This window comes from Balaenoptera borealis, assembly GCF_965194805.1.
Source record: "Balaenoptera borealis genome assembly, chromosome: 10".
Lineage (NCBI taxonomy): Eukaryota > Metazoa > Chordata > Mammalia > Artiodactyla > Balaenopteridae > Balaenoptera > Balaenoptera borealis.
The window spans coordinates 103,369,779-103,389,736 of NC_138874.1; the positions used below are offsets into that span (position 1 = coordinate 103,369,779).

The 19,958-nt window shown below is 39.0% G+C and overlaps 1 protein-coding gene across 2 annotated transcripts in view; it reads left to right on the forward strand.

The window, feature by feature from the left end:
• The first annotated feature begins 2,315 nt into the window (after positions 1 to 2,315).
• The window catches only part of FHIP2A (FHF complex subunit HOOK interacting protein 2A), a 37,112-nt gene continuing 19,469 nt past the window's right edge, over positions 2,316 to 19,958 (forward strand). Inside the window, exons 1-5 of one of the 2 annotated variants that reach the window (XM_082407786.1) lie at positions 2,316 to 2,723; positions 9,811 to 9,889; positions 14,261 to 14,430; positions 16,122 to 16,226; positions 16,667 to 16,789. In XM_082407786.1, coding sequence (XP_082263912.1) covers positions 2,679 to 2,723; positions 9,811 to 9,889; positions 14,261 to 14,430; positions 16,122 to 16,226; positions 16,667 to 16,789 — 522 coding nt within the window. In that variant the 5' untranslated portion in view covers positions 2,316 to 2,678. The remainder of the gene's footprint in view (positions 2,724 to 9,810; positions 9,890 to 14,260; positions 14,431 to 16,121; positions 16,227 to 16,666; positions 16,790 to 19,958) is intronic. The other variant, XM_082407785.1, reaches the window with a different exon arrangement.

Here is a 19,958-nt window from a genome sequence, read left to right on the forward strand (position 1 = left end):
ATCTCTTTACTGTAATTTTTAGTGACATTTGGAAAGGGAATGTTGCTGAATTCTACATATAGAGGGAATATATATAGAAAATCTCCAGAAGTCTGCCAAATTTTGAAAGTGGGTATCCTCTAACTCTATTTCTTCTTCAACTCCATCCCAACTGAGTTTCAGTTTCATAGATTTTTCTGTGTCCTTGCCGATTAAACTTTATTCAGAAAAGAACTTAACAAATTCATTCACCCTCAGGTGTAATGAATGATAAGAGTTTAATGTGTTATCTCTTCCCAAAGTCTTTTAATTTAAGCAGGGACTAAATTTCTTATTTGCCTTAAGCCAAAGGAATGAAGGAATAAAGTTCTAATTGAGGAATTTCAGGCACCTATATCTAAGTGTTTTCGAGACCCAGGAAAGCCTTTGTTATGCTTTCTTAAGTCATAAGCTACTTTGTTGAGGTAGGTTCAACTCTGCCCATGCATAAGGCTGGTGATAATGTTAGTGTCATTCTAGGATGAGAATAAGTAAGAGTATCTGCTCTATTATAATTCTAGTCCCACTTGCATGTCTTAGAACCTACATATCGAATAGATGAATCGTCATCCTAAATACTGATATTAATCTAGAGCAAAACATATATCTTATTGTGCTTATATTAAGTATACAAAAGACAGGCATTGTCAAATACAAACAACTCTGAGTAAGCCTGCTTTAAACAGACCTCCTCATACAATTAGTGGTTGTAAGGTATTATGAAAATACAAAACACCATATAAATGTATGACAATTAGGTCAGGAAAATAATTAGTTAATAATATGACTAACCATCTTAAACTGTTGAATAATAATAATGATAATAAACAGTATGTACTCTTGGTTGAAGCAGACACAATTAGCTACAGTTTGATAAGGAGCACATTTCGATCTTTAGCAAATGACAGAATTTGCCTCCAGCATTCTGGGGCTCCTATACAGGGAATTAAGGTCAAATTTACCTGCTATCCAAGGACAGAGGCAGCAAAAACAGGAGAGAAAAGAACACAAGACTAGTTAAAGTCTCCTCCTTAAATCTTGATTTCTGGCCCTATTATTTTGTTAAATACTACTATTACTAACAATAACAACAACAATAATAATAACAATTGTCCATGCATCGCTTACTATGGACTGGGCATGTTAAAGTATTTTACGTATATTAAGGAATTTACATACAACTTCATGAGGTAGGTGCTACCCCCATTTTACAGATGAAGAAACTAAAGCACAAAGAGGTTAAACAACTTGCTACAGTGAGTGGCAGAACTGGGATTTAAATCTAGGCTAACCGGCTCCAGAGACTGGCCCTAAACACCACTCTGCACTGATGCTACTTTTTCTGCCTTTTTCCTCTGTTCAACTAATTCAGTTACAAATACATATTTTCATCACCGGTTGTGCAACACTTACTCCACCCTCATCTTATCAAGAATTTAGTGGTTCTTTTGATAAAAATGCCAATACAAGCAAAAACAAAGTTCTCCAGGATATGAACATTTTCATAATCTGTATCAACCCAACCTAAACTTTACCAGCCCGAATCTTGTTTCTTCAAGGCTTGACAAATATACTGTTGCACCGTATTTTAAGAAGCCTCCATCCGAGCGCTTACATTGTAGCTCCACTTATCTGTCCTATGCATTTTCTAGAACCCCTTCTGATTCTTTTCCCTCACTGATGTTTCCCAGTATCAACTGATAAGCTGAATAGAAAATGCTATACTGAATACATTTTCTAACTATCAAACATGTTACAAATTAATAACTGAATCATCTTACCATTTGTCCATCTGGGGCTTCCTGTTTTAATGTTGAATAAATAAATAACTAAATAAAATGATAATAACAACGACAACAACAATAAAAATAATAATGAAGTTTTACAGTTAGCAAAGCCATTTCATCTGCATTAGTTGATTTGTTCTAATTCTTAGCATTTAAAACCCAAGGTTCCTGTTTGCCTTGGGAATACTGTGCTTTTTCTTACCGGTCTTGCAAATCTGCCCTTAAAAGACTAACCTCTGAATTTTGTATACATACATGTCTACGTTTTCATACAAAATCGACATGTTACTTCCATCGGAGAAACAAAGTGAGTGAGAACGGCTGAATTTTTAAAACGTAAGAATGACCGTGTCGCCGGAAGAGGGGGGCGGCTGCGCCCAGGCCCGACTCCCGCCCCAGGCAGGCCGCGGCCTCTCGGTGCCTCTCCCGCCCCCGCGGCGTGTGGCCCCCGCGGCGCAGGGCCGGCCTGGCCTGGCTGGGCCCCACCCCCGCGCCGCGGCGGCGCCCCCTGCAGGCCGCGGCGGGCAGAGCGGGCGGAAGGGACCCGAGCCGAGCTGCCACCGTGTCCGAGCCGGAGGCACCGCCGCCGCCGCCGCCGCCGCCGCCGCCGCCGCCGGAGTGTCGCGGGCCCGGAGTCCGCCTGGAACACCCTCCTCGCCGCCAGCCACGTCGCAGCGCCCGCCGGAGCCGCCTCGCCGCCCGCGCACACCCGAAGCGGCCGGGCCGGGCCCGCCTCGGCCCTCTGCTCGTCCTCCCCGCCCCGCACCGGCCTTCACTCTGGAGCGGCCCCGGCAGCCGCAGCAGGGGCGGCGGCGGCGGATCGAGGAGCTCTCCAGGTCGTCCCGGGAGAGGCTGCTGCAGTCCCGGGACAGGATGTTTTCCAAGTTCACCTCCATCCTGCAGCACGCCGTGGAGGCGGTAAGGCCTCGGGCTGCGGGCGCAAGACAGGTCGGGGATGGCGGCCGGCCTACGCTCCCGCGCCGGCCCCGGGAGAGCCCGGCGGCCTCGGCCCGGCCCTCGGCGTCCCCGGCCCCGCGGAAGGGCGAGGCCCGGGGCGGGCGCCGGGGCCGCGGGCCTGGCTCCGAGCGGACCCCCTGCTCTCCTTCCTGCTCCGGGCCGGCGTGGAGCCCTTTCCTTCGCTCAGGAGGGTGGGCGGGGGTCCCCGGCAGGACCGGCCCCCCGGCCCGGGTCGGGGGTCGCCCGATTCCTCCGGTGGGGACAGGGGAGTCGGGGAGCACCTGGCAGGGCCACAGGGCTCTCCCCCGGACTCCCTGGCCGTTACCTCAAGTGGTCAGCGTTGACCAAGACAAAAGAAACGGCCTAACACTGCTTGGGTTTGTTTTGTTTTGGGGGGTGGGGAGGCAGGAAGGGGTGCTCTTGCCGGGGGCGCGGCTCTGGCGAGGAAGCAGCCCACCCGACCCGGTTTCGTAGTCTGGCCAGCTCTTGCTTTCACAGGCCTTGCGGCCGAACTCATTACTGATTGATGTGAAATAGGCGTTTGGCGGGTCTCGTCGAGGGCGCTTTAGACAGCTTCCAAGCCCTCACACAGCACCGGGACCATCTGTTTCCTTTCTTCTCTTCCTTTCCTGGATGCTCGTCGTTTTTCCTGCCATTGTACCCTCCTCTGAGGATTTTAGACACAAGCATAGGGAGACATTACTCAAATATCCTAACACTAATAAAAGAGAAGTAACTAACAGGAAAATGTCTTCCTGCTGTTTCAGTGAAAGGGGTCGAGTTGCTTTACTCCGGTTGTTTTGCTTTACGCTGGCAGAATTGCCCAAATTGAAAAATGCACCCTGTGAAGTTCATAACAAGTGCAGTTTTGCTAGACGTGTTACTTTGCTAGTTTTAAAAATGTCATTCTCTATGTTCAGTTTGAGTGATACAGCACATTCAAATCTACACAACTTTAAGGAAAAAAAAACAAAACAAAACCCAATTGCAATAGAACAGTTTTTATGGCCAGATAAAAATAAAATGGATTTTTAAAACTCAGTAATGGAAACAAAACTTCAATACAATTTTTAAGTGCTGTGTGGGAAATGTTTAAGAGTCATTTTAGCTCTACTACAAGTTCTTGAGAAAATGAGTGTATCAAATCAAGCAAGACAGGGTTTTTCATAGATGAAGAGCAGTATTACTCATGAGGGAGACGACAGTTTTAGACTTTAAGGCAACTTTTAATTTGCCTTTCTTGGCTTATACACAATCTACAGCACCTTATTTTAAGAATTTAACTGAAATTTATAAAAAACAGTGATATTTACATTTTATATTATTCCTTAACTTAAAGTACCAAGAATCATTTAATTTTTAACACTCAATACAGCTAAATACTGAGATAATTGGGAATAAAAATTTATTACATTATTTATATTCTTTACTAATTCAGGCTGATATTTACAGAAATAAGTAGTTAGAAAAAGAAAGATGGCTTTCATGCTCTCCCAGTCAAGACTCATTTTTGTCCAGAGACCTGTGTTCTCTGTCTGCGTTATCTTTTTATAATTGTATATGTTAGCATCTACCAGATTATCCATGTAAATTGTCTGACTCTGGCTCTGTAATATCCAGGTTCTCTACTTTGCTGAGGTTAGTGAGAAAAAGTTAAGAGTGGATTATATTCACCTGGTCCTAGGAGTTAATGCACTGCATTTAGAAAAGTAATGTTTTTATTTGCTTAGCATTAATGTTTTCAGCTGTGATACTTCCCAGTTTACCTTGATAAGAGGTTCAATCTTGTGAAAAATTTTTGGCATACTTTTTTTTTTTTTTCCTCTTTTAAAATTCTCTTGGGAATGAACTCATACGTAATGCTGAATAAGCCATCTTTGTGGTATTTGAAGAATATTTTTTTTTCCTAGCCCAAGATTGGTTTACATTTATTCAGTTCTGTTTCTTTATTTCCTTGACATTTTTTTCTGTGTACTAATCTTACCATTCCTCAGTTTATTTCATTAGCTTTTCTCTGTACTCCTTTTAATTTGTATGCCCAATTAGCATTTTCTGATACAGTATTGCAATTATCAGAATTATCAGGATTCTACAGAGATGGGAGATAATCCTATAAGCAGATTCTGACATGACCTTTTTTCAGTTGTGTCACTGTGTGAATCTCTAATGTTTTCTCAACGGTTTTGGTATGATTATTTCCTAGGTTTCTTTCTTTTTTTTTAAAAAATTAATTTATTTTTGGTTGCCGTGGGTCTTCGTTGCTGTGCATGGGCTTTCTCTAGTTGCAGCGAGCAGGGGCTACTCTTTGTTGTGGTTCTTGGGCTTCTCATTGCCGTGGCTTCTCTTGTTGCGGAGCACGGGCTCTAGGCACGCGGGCTTCAGTAGTTGTGGCACGCGGGCTTCAGTGGTTGTGGCTCGTGGGCTCTAGAGCGCGCAGGCTCAGTAGCTGTGGCACACGGGCTTAGTTGCTCTGAGGCATGTGGGGTCTTCCTGGACCAGGGATCGAACCCGTGTCTCCTGCATTGGCAGGAGGGTTCTTACCCACTGTGTCACCAGGGAAGTCCCTTCCTAGGTTTCTTGATTCAATCGGATCAGCCTTCAAATGGTTTTTTAGGGTCAACCAGATACATATTCATTTAAATGGGGTTTAAGTGTAGAGTTTTCCTTATTGTTTAATTAATGGTTTCTTCACATTTCCTGTTAACTACTTAACAAGGATGAAATACAACTAAGATGTTTTCAAAGATCAGTATTTGAAGATGTGTTATTAAGCTGATAGACTGCATTTTGAATTTAGGGGAGAAATTCACACCTTGATCAAAAACAAAAACTGTAACGTAACTCTTGCCTCCTGTTTCAGAAATGACAGTTTTCCCTCAGCATACAAGTGATTGGCCAGTAAGAGTTATGAAATGAATCTATTCTTTTAGCCAGTTGCCACAAGTCACACGTCTGAAATCAGGCCTCCCATGTAGTTCTGAGGTGGATCATTTTAGTACAGCTTCTCCAAAGGATAAATAAAACACCTTCCATTTAGTACAATTCAACATTTGTTGAGGGCCTTTGTCTATGTGAGGTTATCTGCCAGGGACTAATATCTTTTAAATTCCAGTCAGTTCCATCCTTGAGGGCAGATTTATTCCAAGAGGATAAAGGGCAGTGTCAGGAAAGAAAGTTTCATCTACCTTAACTAATTAATTCAATGGATGTCATCTTTCAGAATTTGAATGCAACATTTTCTTTTTAAATTATAGTTGAGTTAATGATGATTGTTGGGACCAGCAATTCCTTAAAAATCTACTCTGCACTAGGAATTAAAACATCAGATGAAATATATGTAGTGTTTTCTTAAGTGTATTCTTTTCCAACAAGTGATCTTTAACTTTAGTCCTTTAGTCATTCAGTAAATATTTTATGAGCCCACCAAGAAAGCATGGCACAGTGCGAGTTCACAGTGAGAATGCATTGGGAGACAAAACAAAACACTGGTTAAAGTACAAGCAGTGCCCAAGAGTGTGGCCTAGCCCCTAGAGCCAGTCAGAGCAGGGTTCCAGGCTTGCCTCTGCCCCTTGCTTTTTCACTAGACAAGTTACTTAGTCTTTGTACATTTCAATTCCTCATTGTAAAATGGAAATAATTGTACCTATCTGATAGAATTGTTGTGAAAATTAGGATGAGATTGTGTATATGAAGTGCTTAATGCAGTGCCTGGCACATAGTAGGTGCTTAATAAATGTTAATCATTATTATTATTATCTGGATGATTGTTCAGCCAGTGAGTTCTATAGGAGGAGGGGAGTAAACACTTAGGGTTGGAGTAGTTGCGGAAGGCTCCCTGGAGGAAGTGAGGCTTGAGCTGGACTTCGGAGAGGCAGAGAAGATAGGATGGGTGTCTGGAAAGTTGCAGCGGGGAAGAAGCATTTTAAAAGATCTGGGCATGGAATGTTCATGATACATGTGAGACTGCAGATGTGGCTTTGACAGCACTAGTTCTCATCTGAGTTATCAATGTAGGTAGGTCCTTTTGTGTGGTAGGCATTTTGGAGAAAGAGAGTCCGGGTTTCTAATTACAAGTAGTGTTTCCTTGGGCAGGTCAGTTAATGACTCAGGTGGTCTTAGAGTTTATCGTGAGAATTTAAGACCACATGGTAAGTGTAAACTTTGTAGCACTGTGCCTGGCACATAACTACTCATTAAATGGTAGCAACTGCTGTTTATTCACTCAATGAATGTTACTGAATGCTTACTATTTGCCATCATTGACTTGGAAACTGGGGATTCAGTGATGAACAAGATGATATAATCCTTGTAAACTCATGGAGTTTACAATCTAGTGGAGAAGATGGATAACTCAACAATTACAGACATGGGATAAGGGCTGGGAGAGAGTGAGCAGTCAGTCAGGGAGCGGGTGCCGCAAATGTGTTTGGAAATGACTATAACCTCGGCAGGAAGTCTGGCAAGACTTCTCAGAGAAAGTGATATCCACGTTAGATATTCAGGTCAGTTTTTGGTTGAGATAGTGATCGATCGCATGAATTTTCAAAAATTTAATCTCTGTATTGTAAGAAGTTAACTCAAATTAGAATCTCCTCATGCTGATTCACACATCTTTTTTTTTTTTTAACCCAGAGCGTAAATGTTTTTATGTAATGATAAAACATATGTCTGGCATGTTATAATTTGAAATGAAAGAGGCAAGTTTACTAGGAAGTTTTACCTAAATAAGAAAATTTATTCATGTTTGAACAAGATTGTTACTGAATTATGAGCAACTTAGAACTGTTTCACTGTCTCTGTAAATAGGTTTCTTATTTAAAGCAAATTTCTGCAAGAGATTCACAAGTAAGCAACACCATCCTGCTTTGAATTTGACTGTAACAGCAAAGGCCCCCGACACAAATCATTTAAGACCTCTGATTTAGTAACTTTCCTTGTAAATAGAGTTAAATCCCGTGGGTGAAATAATCTGGAACAAGGATGCTGTAATTCCATATATACCCTGGAAATTCCCTTGGAAAAATTTAACAAGTCATAATATTTACACATAAGAAACTAGGTACATTTTTTGAAACACCAAATTTCATTTGGGTTTGTCCCAATTGTTAATACATAATTAATTAATAATAATTGTTAACACTACATAAAGTTGGTGTGTAAAAAACCAGGCCCAAAAAACAAGAGGAATTTTATGTGTTTTGAGGAAGATTCTAAAAATAAGTAGCTGATTAAAACAGACTTTTAATCTAAAAATTTCAGGAAGATTATTTTCCCAAGTTAATTCTTTCTTTCCTATTTTTCTTTTTAATTGTTTTCTCAATATCCTACAAGTTATTTCTTTCCCCATGTTCTTGAATTATGTAATCCCAAAGGTTTTAACTCCTTTGTTAAAGATATTAAAGTCTTTTAAAATTTTTCATAGCATTCTATTTGGAAATGAGATGAATATTTATATTTTCTTAATTCAGTACTATTCAGAGTGGTACGAATATGCACAGATGAAAAAGCTAGCATTAAGATGTTGATGATTGCTGAAAATTTTTCAGGTCCATTTTTTTCCTAAGCACAGTTCATCTTCTGGATTGAAACACTTAAGATGTCATGACCAATCTTTATAATTTGCTCAAGAGTTTGGAAATTGTTTTGACAGGGTTTCGAACTTTGAGGTCCCTGCAGGAGACTCCAAGAAATCAAAATGGAACAAGTAGAAGTATAGGAGTAACATGACCTCTTAGGTCATCTGTTTAGATGAATATATGAAAATGGACGATTATGCTGCCATAGTTTAGGTTCCCAAAATAGAAACCTATTTGTTCTTTTTTTTTTTTTATAAACTTATTTATTTTATTTATTTTATTTTTGGCTGTGTTGGGTCTTCTTTGCTGCACGTGGGCTTTCTCTAATTGCGGCGAGCGGGGGCTAATCTTCATTGCATTGCGCAGGCTTCTCGTTGTGGTAGCTTCTCTTGTTGCGGAGCACAGGCTCTAGACGCGTGGGCTTCAGTAGTTGTGGCACGCCGGCTTCAGTAGTTGTGGCTCGCAGGCTCTATAGTGCAGGCTCAGTAGTTGTGGCGCATGGGCTTAATTGCTCTGCGGCATGTAGGATCTTCCCGGACCAGGGCTCGAACCCGTGTCCCCTGCATTGGCAGGCGGATTCTTAACCACTGCGCCACCAGGGAAGCCCGAAACCTATTTGTTCTTAAGTAAACTGGGTCAACTCTGTACTTTCTGCCCAAAATGTATTGATGCTACTAGGACGGAGAGAGAGTTCTCTCTCTTTCTCTCACTCTTTTTAAGGACAAGAAAATGTTTTAGAAGGTACATCCAAATCTTTTTCTATCCATTTAACACCCATTTGAAATACTTGTAAATTTCCTATGAGATGGCTGAAGGGATATGATTTTGGGCTTAAAACTCCTGAAGTAAATTTCAAAATTAAAATGTAAAACATTTTTGACTTTGTGGAATTTAAATTGGTAGTGTCTTGTTCATGTAGTTATTTTGCTAAAAATATGCACTGTCTAATCTAGGCTTAAAAAGAAAAGATTCACTTCTGTCTGTCATTGAAAATACGGAACAGTTTTAATCTGATTACAGGGTTGACTTTGGTGATGTGTAACTAATTACATAGCAGCCTTTTTACTGTCTTGCATTTCAAAGTCCTAGGTACAAAGATCCCTGGTTATCGATAATTCCATTTTACTGATACTTTAGTAATAGGATATTGTGTTTTCATGTAACGCTGTTACTTTTGAAGCCATATATATAGTAACTGGTATCAGGGAGGGGAAAAAAAACCCCAATACTATAATATAATAATAATGCTGATAAATGTGTTTGTCCTCTTTCTTAATAAATCATTTTTACTTTCTTGGATTTGACTCATTTTGTTTCTCTTTGATATTGACATAAAGAATCAAATTAAAGCTCACCCCTTATTCTTATGCTGCTTTTGCATCATTAGTAGACAAATACAGAGTTATACTTAATGGGAAACTCCTAATACCATTTCCTTAATTGCTGTGGTCTTTTTGTTTGTGTTTGTGTAGCTTGCACCTTCTCTTCCTTTACAAGAAGACTTTGTTTATCACTGGAAGGCAATTACCCATTACTACATAGAGACTTCAGGTAAGAAACAATGCTAATATTAATTAAACAGAAAATTTCTGAAATGCTAAAACACATTTCAAACTAGTTTTCAAAGTTATTTTACATTAAACTTATAAACAATTTATTTTACTTCTAATTCCTCTCGTAGATTCATTCAAAAGTATATCTGTTGAACACCTACTATGTGTAAGCGTTGTTCTAGGCACTGGGAAATACAACAATCAAACAGACAAAAATCTCTGTCCTAACAGAGCTTATGTGTTGATTGGGAGGAAGCGAACAATAAATAGACAGGTATACATAGTGTGTCAGATGATAAGTGCTAAGGAGAAGATGAAGCAGGCTAAAAGGGATAGAGGTGTGTGTTGGGGAGTGGGGGTCAGGGGCAGATGGCTATTTAAGATTAGAGAAAGCCTTGTTGCCCCAGGTGACTTCTGAGCTGAAGTCTGAAGGAGGAGGAAGCAAGCCTGGGGGCACCTGGGGGAGAAGTTCCAGGAGAGCACCCAGCGCACAATCCCTGAGGCTGGAGCGTGCAGCACTTGGCTTATACTAGGAACCACAAAGAAGTGTGGCTAGAGCAAGTGAACAAGGAGGGAAATGGGAGGAGGTGACAAAAGACAGGTGAGGGTGCAGATTCACACAAGGCCTTGTAAGCCATTGTAAGGGTTTTGGCTTTTACTCTAAGATGGGAAGCCGTTAGAGGGTTTTGAGCAGAGGTGTAACATAATCTGTTTTAAAGGAATCACTTTGGCTTCTGTGAGAAAATGAGATTGAAAGTATGCAGAGGTGAAGCTGGCAGCACAGTTAGGGGACTATTGCAATGGTCTGAGAGATGATGGTGGCTCAGACTAGGGTGGAGGTGTAAGAAATGATTGTCCTCTGGGTATACTTTGAAGAAAGCTTTGTTGGTGGATTGAATATTGGATATGAGAGTAAGAGTCATGGATAACTCCAAATGTTGGGGCTTAGGCGGTTGGAAAAATAGAAGGGCCACTCACTGAGAATGGGGAGACTGCAGGAGAAGCAGGTTTGTGAGAGCATTGTGGACATGTTTAGTTTGAGACGCCCATTATATATGCAATTGGATATGTCAAGTAGACAATAGGAAATAGGAATCTGGAATTTAGGGTAGAGGCCTAAACTAGACATATGGAATTGAGACTCATCAGCATGTAAGTAGGATTTAAAGCCTTGAGACTGGGTGAGATTATCTAGGGATAGCTAAGGATAGATGGAAGAGGGAAAGTGTTCAGGAACTAAGCCCCTGCACTCAATGTTTAGAGATTGGGAAAATGAGAATGACAGCAAAGGAGATTTTGCTTTTGCCAGTTCGGTAGCAGACAGCCAAGAGAGAATGGTGTCCTAGAAGCTGGAGGAGGAGAGAAGGATCCAAATGACAAATGATGTCAAAGCTGATGAAGGCTAGGAACCGATCATTGGATTCAGCCATGAGGAGCTCGTTAGTGGTCTTGATAAGAGCCCTTTTAATAGCAAGGAAGAGAGAGGAGACCTGATTGGAGGAAGTTTCAGAGAAAATGGACAGAGAGCATATATAGACAGTGTGTGAAGACTGCTCTCTTGAGGAGTGTTAGTGGAAAGGGGGGCTGAGAAATGGAGCAACAGCCACAGGGGAGATGTGGCACTGAGGGGGTTTTAATTTTTTTGTAAAGATGGAACATACTGCCATTTGTACTTTGGTGAGAATGATCGAGTGGAGAAGGAAAGGTGGGTACGAGAGTCATATGAAATCATTTCTGAGCCATATCCTTCAGTTGGCAAGTGGGGTATGGGATCCTAGTGCATTAGTGGAGGCTTAGCCTTCATAGACTTGTGGACAGTTCATCCATAAAATTAAGGCAGAAAGAAGAACATATGGGTGTAGATTCAGGAAAGGGGTAGACATGGTATAGGGAGTCTTTGGAAGTTATTTTCTGGTTGCTTCAATTTTTCTTAGTGAGTAGGCTGAAGAGTGAATATGGGGAAATGTGAATAAATTAGGTCAAAGGTTGGCAAAATTTTTCTGTAAAGTGTCAGATAGTAAATATTTTAGGCTTTGTAGGCCATACAGTCTCTGTTGCAACTCTTCAATTCTGTTGTTATCGTGCAAAAGCAGCCATCAACAGTAAGTAAAAGAATAGCATTCTTTTGTTCCAATACAACTTTATTAAAACAGATGGCAAGCCTGGGTCTGTCCCATGAGCTGAAGTTTGGCAACCTCTGAAGTAAGGAAATAGAGTAGCCTTGCTACATAGCGCTATGGGCTCCCTTGAGGAATGTATAGGTAAACGCTAGTGGATGTGCAGATTGGGCACATGTCTTTTAACTGAAAGGAAACATGAAAAAAAAATAGTTGATCTGATAAGCTGATGGGGTCGTAGATAATTCTTCTTTAAAAGAAAGAAATTCTTCATATTTGTATAGTAAGTGAAAATCAGACTATCTATATCTGTATATACACCTTTAGGTGTAAAATATAATTTCTACCTTAATTTGGATGTTTAGACAGCAGATCTACAGAAAAGTTTTTTGAGAGGAGCTGCCTTTTCAAATGACTATTCTTAGCCCTTGTGAATTTTTCACCCCTCCATGGTCTTAAGGAAATGCTTTACAGGAAAGCCTATGAGTTCTTGCTTTAAATGATTTTTTTGCAGTCTCGTAGCAGAAACAAGTGTGTGCATTACAGTAAAGTATGGGACAAAAAGGTGCATCAGGCACAGAGAGAGAAGGAAGAAGGGAGAGATAGGAGGCAGTGTCTGACCTGGGCTTTAAAGGATGAGCAGTAGGTTTTGAGGTAGGTAAGGAGGGCAGAGGCATTTCAGATAGAAGGAATAGCTTATGCAAAGGCACAGGGATCTATAAACATGGTTTGGGATGAGAGTGGACGGCAGAAACTACATCTTCTTGAGAGCTAGGATTTTAATCCCATCAAGTCGAATTTACAGTTCATTTATTTCTCAAAAAAAACGTCATTTTGATTATTTTTCTCCATAAATAAGTGTAATCAGACCATGCTTAAATATTCATTCTTTCCTGGAATGTTGATATAAAGTCTGCAGTAAAACAGGTGAAAAAACATTTTTAAAAAGCAAATTTCAAATAAAATTACACACTATTTTTTATTAGCCCTAGACTACTCATTTTAGAAGAATATGAAGTAAGACATCATAAGTTAACATTTCTTGAATTCTTACAATGTGCTAAGGCACTGGGCTTTACACAGAGTATTTCATTGAAATCATACGATAGCACTTACTGGTGTTGATTAACTCCATTTTACAGATGTTGGTGCTGAGGCTTAAACAGTTTGCCCAGGTCATCCAGCTAAAAGTGACAGAGCCAAGATTTGAATTCAAGTTGCCCAACTCCAGGTCTCATGCTCTTAACAACTGTCCCATACTATATCAAATTTGATACATATATGTCCTCCTGGGAAACAAGAGTGACCCTTCTCTTTCCATTGTTTTCTCCATAAGGCTTTAGTATTATGGTTTAGTCTGTGTGTGTGTATATATAATACATCCATGTGCATATGTACAGACAAAGCTTTAAATCATCAGATACATAGTATACCAGGATTGTGTAGTGTAAACTGTAGCAGTGCTAAGTAAAGGAGAATAGAGACATAAATAGAGACGTAAAAAAGAACTTGTCATTCCCTAATATATTTTGTATTTAGACATTCTATAAAACTTCACATTTTATTGAGAGTAATTTAACCCTTATGTAATAAAGATAGGTTAATAAAACCATGTGTTTTTGATATGTAAAAAGTATCCATGAATTTTTATTTTGAAAAATCAATATTTTATAAGAATTCTCCTGAGAAGCAGCTTTTACTTTGGGAGTAGGTATCTGCTAATGAGAGGAGAGGTCAGAAATTTTTAATAGAGGGATTTTCTTTGGGCTCCTCATGTTTTCAAATCTGGAGATGAATTGGGGACAGTAAGTGCATTGTTACAAAGCAGTGCAGCAGTGAGCAAAAACAGAACCTGTCCTCTCCTCATATCCTACGTTATTCAGCTTAACATTCACGGCCAACCTGTTTCTATATAAAGAGACCTAAAGTTTAGATCTTCTGAACTGGCTAATTGAAAAAAAATTTTTTTAATTATAAGTGGGTACAAAATTCTGATGTTACTTTTATTTTTTCTGATTGTGTTCCCATTCCCCATATAAATGGCTCCTTTTCTGAATTACGTTGCGTGAATATTAGCTTATAGACTATCTTTCAGAATATAGATTGTTTTTGAATAAGATATAAACCTCACTTAAGTGTGTGTGGTTCAGATTTTTCTGTTTGAATAGGAACAGGGAAATATAAAGAGTATTTTAGGTGCAAATGTGCAGATAAAAATGTTTGAAAATTTGATGAATGTTTTTATTGTTTAGATGATAAAGCCCCAGTGACAGATACAAATATTCCATCTCATCTGGAACAGATGTTGGTTATCTTGATACAAGAAGAAAGTGAACGGGAATTTGGAGAGACGGGGCCATGTATGGAGTATTTACTTCATCACAAGATCTTGGAAACATTATATACCTTAGGGAAAGCTGATGTAAGTTCCTAATCCACGTGACGTTCTTGGGCATGTAATATATGTATTCATGTCTTAGAGATAAAGAAGCTGCCAAGCACTAAATTTAATTGTAGAGTTGTGTATTAAGTATGGCAGGATTCAAGTCAGTATGTGGAAAAAAAAGAAAATGGTATGGCCTCTGTGAACGTGACTTTCGAAGCTCCCAAATGCTCTAGACAACAACTGGTACTTAGGCTGCTTAGAATTACAGTGTCAACATTTGTGAAAATAAACTCAAGTGCAGACGCTCAGAATCAAAGGAAATGAGTAGGAACCCAGTGAAAACTGGGTTACAAAAATAGGAAGTATTTTTCATAATCCTGAAAGAAAATATCACTGATTATTCTGACATTAACTCTACTGATGAGTGGAGCCAGTTTCAAGTAAGTCTCTTTGGTTAATCTTCCTCCTCTTTAAAAACTAGGAAGTGATCACCAAGGGGCCTCCCCCAGCTCTAAAAATCTGTGGTTCTGTTCTGTGAATTTCTATAATATATGATGTGAAAATCAAACTAGAAAAACCCCAAGCTAATAGACGTGTTTAAACACCAAATAGAATTATGAAGTAGTATTGAAGACAATTTCCTTTTAACTAAATCTGTAATACTCCATTTCATTTCTAGGTTAAATTCATTCTGTTTATATTTTCTAGGCAACATGTTTGCTCCCTAACACCCTCCGATTCATTCCACTCCTCCCTTCTGTTTCCTGTTACATGGAGAGAGGGGTTATGCAACATTATATTAAACAAATATTAATTGACTTTTGAGCAAATATTAGTAATTATACTACTAGGAAATTTAGTTTGATATTGGTGATTATAAGTATTGTGTTTTACCTGAATAATTGAAGGTATTTGCTATCTTAAAATATTATTGTGCTTAAGATTATAGCTTATGCTATTTCCAGGTAACGTGTCTATGATGATGTTTTGGAAATACTTCTTTTGTGACTATATTTTAAATCTGAGGCAGAATAAGCAGGTTAACTATAGAACATATAACCTTGTTAACTCATACTCTCTTAATCTACAACATGAGGAATCATCAGGTATACCTACTTTTCAGCAAATATTTAAAACAATTGGCATGTTATCAAAACTTATTTATTAAATATTCATTGCCTATAGTAATCATAATGTAAATAATTTTGCAACTAATTTAGAACAGCATTGTTAGAATAAATCACAGCAGTTTATACATAGGATTCCTTTATTTACATAATATGTGTTAGAAGGCTTCATTTCTCCTACACGTGTATGATGGAAGGTTATTGATTACCTGTCAGTAGCGTAAGCGATAAGATTCTGCCTTTGCTTTGGCTGGGGAGTTTCCTGTTACCCTAGCATTTAGAATATAAACAGGTTGGCATTGCCTGAGCCAAACTCCAGTCTCCATGGCACATTATCACCAGGCTATTTGTAATTACATCAGCCTGTGGTCTCATACACTATATTATAGTCCCAGATGTAATTTTATTTATACAATACCAGTCAGTAATAATTTCATGGAGAATTTTATTCTGATAAAGTCATTAACTGGCTAATTGCATTGATTTTTGAAGGTGGAATATATTCATGTACATTGCCTCTCCTATTTTTTAAGCTTTTAAGTAAGTATGTTTGCGTTGTCTGTTTTTTTCTTGTTTGCTTTTCTTTTCTCCTACCCCTAGTGCCCTCCGGGGATGAAACAGCAGGTTTTGGTGTTCTATACCAAACTTCTGGGGAAAGTCCGGCAGCCACTACTTCCACATATTAACGTGCATAGGCCAGTGCAGGTATTTTGTTCCCTTTACACAAAACTTTTCAGTTTGCTTCTTTTCGTATAGAAATAATGTTATATGATTTTTCTAAAATAACATGCAAATTAGCAAATACTTGAGCTTTCTTTATGCATGACGATGTATTAAATGCATTTCATGTCTTTATATTTCTCTTTTAAAATTTTATACATTAATTTTACCATTTACTTATTTCCATGACATCTCAAGGAGAGTTTATTATATAACTCATTACTTTTTTAGAGTAACATATTTGAAAAACTTACTGCTAGCAAATTTATTTTGATATAGGTGATTGTAAATAGTGTTCTTTCTGAAAAATGCAAGGTATTTGCATTATTTGAAAATTTTAAATATCCTGAAGGTAAATGAATGGCTGTTTACATGTTTATAAAAAGTAACCTAAGTTTAAACATTTGTTTTAAATTTTTTGACAGAAATTAATTCGACTGTGTGGTGAAGTCCTTGCAACGCCAACAGAAAATGAAGAAATTCAGTTTCTCTGCATTGTGTGTGCAAAGCTGAAACAAGATCCCTACTTGGTTAATTTTTTTCTGGAGGTATGGTATACTTCCTGTCAACCTTCAAAGTATGTGTGTATTAAAATTATTATGAGAACTGAATTCTGTGAATAATATTAGAAGGAATTACTTCTTTGGGAATCAGATAGCTTGTTTTACTTCCCAGAATTTTCATTTAAGAGCACTGTTTTATTTTAACCTGAAATCTCCTGAGAAAAACGATTCTCAAAGAATGTGATTGAGCCAGATGTATGGGGCAGTATAGGGGCTGGACAAATACAAAGCCAAGGCTTAGAAGGAGTACAGCTTGAAGGGCAAATCAGGGAGAGAGAAGTCACGGGAATTTATAAGCTATCATATTTTCAGCCAGGCTTGCTCAAGTGCAGAGTGTGGGTAACTTGACCTGGGGTAAGGATGGTGTGTGCAGATTTGGACAAGATGCGAAGCATCATGAGTTACCTCCCCACCCTGGTGTAACAGTTGGAATTGCTCTATTATCTTGTACTATCTTTTCATAGCTGTAGTCACCGAATCATAGTTTACTTAATTGATATTTGGATTTTATTTCCAGTTTTAAATTAGAAAATAACTTTTATGTATTTCCTGCTTTCATTTACTTTTTTTCAGCAGTGAAGTCATTTAGGAATATATTAGAAAAAATGTTGTTTTTTTTGTTAAAAAATGTTTTTTCTTCTTCTTTTTTTTTTTTTTTTCAGATTGAGGTATAAGTTAGAGTACAACTCAGTCTTTCCGATCCACCATTCTATGAGTTTGACAAACACAGTCGTGTAACCACCAACACAATCAAGATATGCAGTAGCTCCATCACCTTACCATATGTCCTTTCCTGGTCATCCTGTTTCCACCTCTGCCCCAAGCAATCATTGATCTGTTTTCTGTCCCAAGTTTTCTCTTTTCCAGAAAGTCATAAAAATATAATCAGCCTTTTGAATCTGGCTTTTTTTTACTTCATATAATGCATTTGAGAGTCATCCATGAGTTTGGTCCTTTACATTGCTGAGTAGTATTCCACTGTATAGATGTACCACAGTTGTTTATCCATTCACCAGTTGAGGGACTTATGGGTTGTTTCCAGTTTGGGGCAATTATGGATGAGGCCACTGTAAACATTCACAGATTTTTGTATGGATTTAGATTTTCATTTCACTTGGGTAAATACCTCAGAGTAGGATTTCCGTATCATGTAGTAAGTGTATATTTGCAAAACTCTTCCCGAGTGGGTTTTTCATTTTGCATCCCATGGACACTGTATGAGAGTTCTGTTGTTCCATGTTCTTGTCAGAGTGGGTGTTGTCAAGTTTTTTTGTTTGGTTTTTAAAACTTTTAGCCGTTCTAATAGATGGGCTCATTTTTTATTCACTTTATTTAATAAGTAATTCAGGATCTTATTCTGCACTCTTACTGGAGGTAGGTAAACAATGAAGCTGCAAAATTGCATGAATTTAAATTTCTAGGTTATTGTTAAGGACTATGAATGCCTGATTTTCATGGTATGCATCATATTTTGAAAGTTTGCTTCAACATGGCTGGAATAGCCTTATGATATAAATGTATCAAATATCTCGATTTGACTAAGCATGAGATTTTTCTTCTCAAAGTTTTTTACTAAAGTTTTCTTAGATACCTAAGTTACTTTTTTTTTTTTAATTTTTATTTATTTATATTTTGGCTGCATTGGGTCTTCATCACTGCACGCGGTCTTTCTCTAGTTGTGGCGAGCGGGGGCTACTCTTCATTGTGGTGCGCAGGCTTCTCATCGCGGTGGCTTCTCTTGTTGCGGAGCACAGGCTCTAGGCATGCAGGTTTCAGTAGTTATGGCACGCGGGCCGTAGAGCACAGGCTCAATAGTTGTGGTGCACAGGCTTAGTTGCTCCCGGGGCATGTGGGATCTTCCCGGACCAGGGCTTAAACCCGTGTCCCCTGCATTGGCAGGCGGATTCTTAACCACTGAGCCACCAGGGAAGTCCCGATACCTAAGTTACTTTAGATGCAGTAGATTTTCTTCCAACCTTAAGCTTTAAGGAGTTTTTCTCAGAATCTCCGAAACTTGTTTCAGAAGTACACAGCCATAGATCAGAAGCAGAGAAAATTTGCAAGCATATGTATGCCTGCCTGTTTTCAGAGAAACATTTACATTTCGACCTGAATACCAAGAACACCTTTCTGAATTAGCGTCATGACTGCTGTAATGCAGCATGTTTATAGCACATACTTCTCCAAAGCCTGAGGTGCTAGGTATCTCCATTTTCTGAACTGATCGGACTACTTATACGCTTTTAATGTCAGTTATTACAAGCTCCCTAGCATTAGAGTTATTTATATGCATTTTATTTTTTCTTCCTGGTCAGTAAGCTCCTTGAGGACAAGGACTCTATCTCATTAATCTTTAGGTCCCCACAGCTTCTCTGGTATCTAGCACAATGCAGAGTAACTTTAATTAACTCTTATTGAATGAATGAATCTTTAGAGAAATGCAGCTTTATTACTGGTAAGTAACAGATAGTAATAGAAGTACTTTGCAGTTCTTGAGCATATGTATCCCCTGAAATCTAATTTCTCTGTTCATTTATATCAGCTAATAGATACATCTGCTGTGAATTAAGTGCAGATAGTAGATGAGTTAGAAACATTTTTGCCCTAAAGGAGTTCGTAGTCTGGTGATGAGGGTAAGACTAATGTTCAGATACTATAATCTAAGGTGAGTATCATAAGAAAGATACCCCCTAATGCCCCCTAAATGTTCATAGGATGAAGAGATTACATCGGCCCTGGTCATTAGGAAAGGCGGCACGGAAGAGGTTGTCTTTGAAATGAGCCTTGACAGATGTTTAGATAAGGAGGGGTGAGCATAAGTGAAGGAGTGAAGATATGAAAGTTTGTGGTGTGTTGTTCACATAGTTTAACTAGGCCATGTGGTAAGAAAAGGGCCTAGACAGATAGGTTGGAATTGTCAAAGGCTTTGAATGGCAGGATGAAGAGTTTGTACTTGCTTGCAGAGCTTTTTCAAAATGCAGATTCCTTGGTTCCACCTCCAGATATTCTCATTCTGGAGGTCTAGGTGAGACCCAGGAATCTGCATTTTTATCAGGCCCCACAGAAGACCACAAGGCCAACAGTCCTGAGTCACACTTTGAGGAACACTAGTTTAGGGAGTGAGTGCTGTTCTAGGATTACTCTTCCTCTTGCC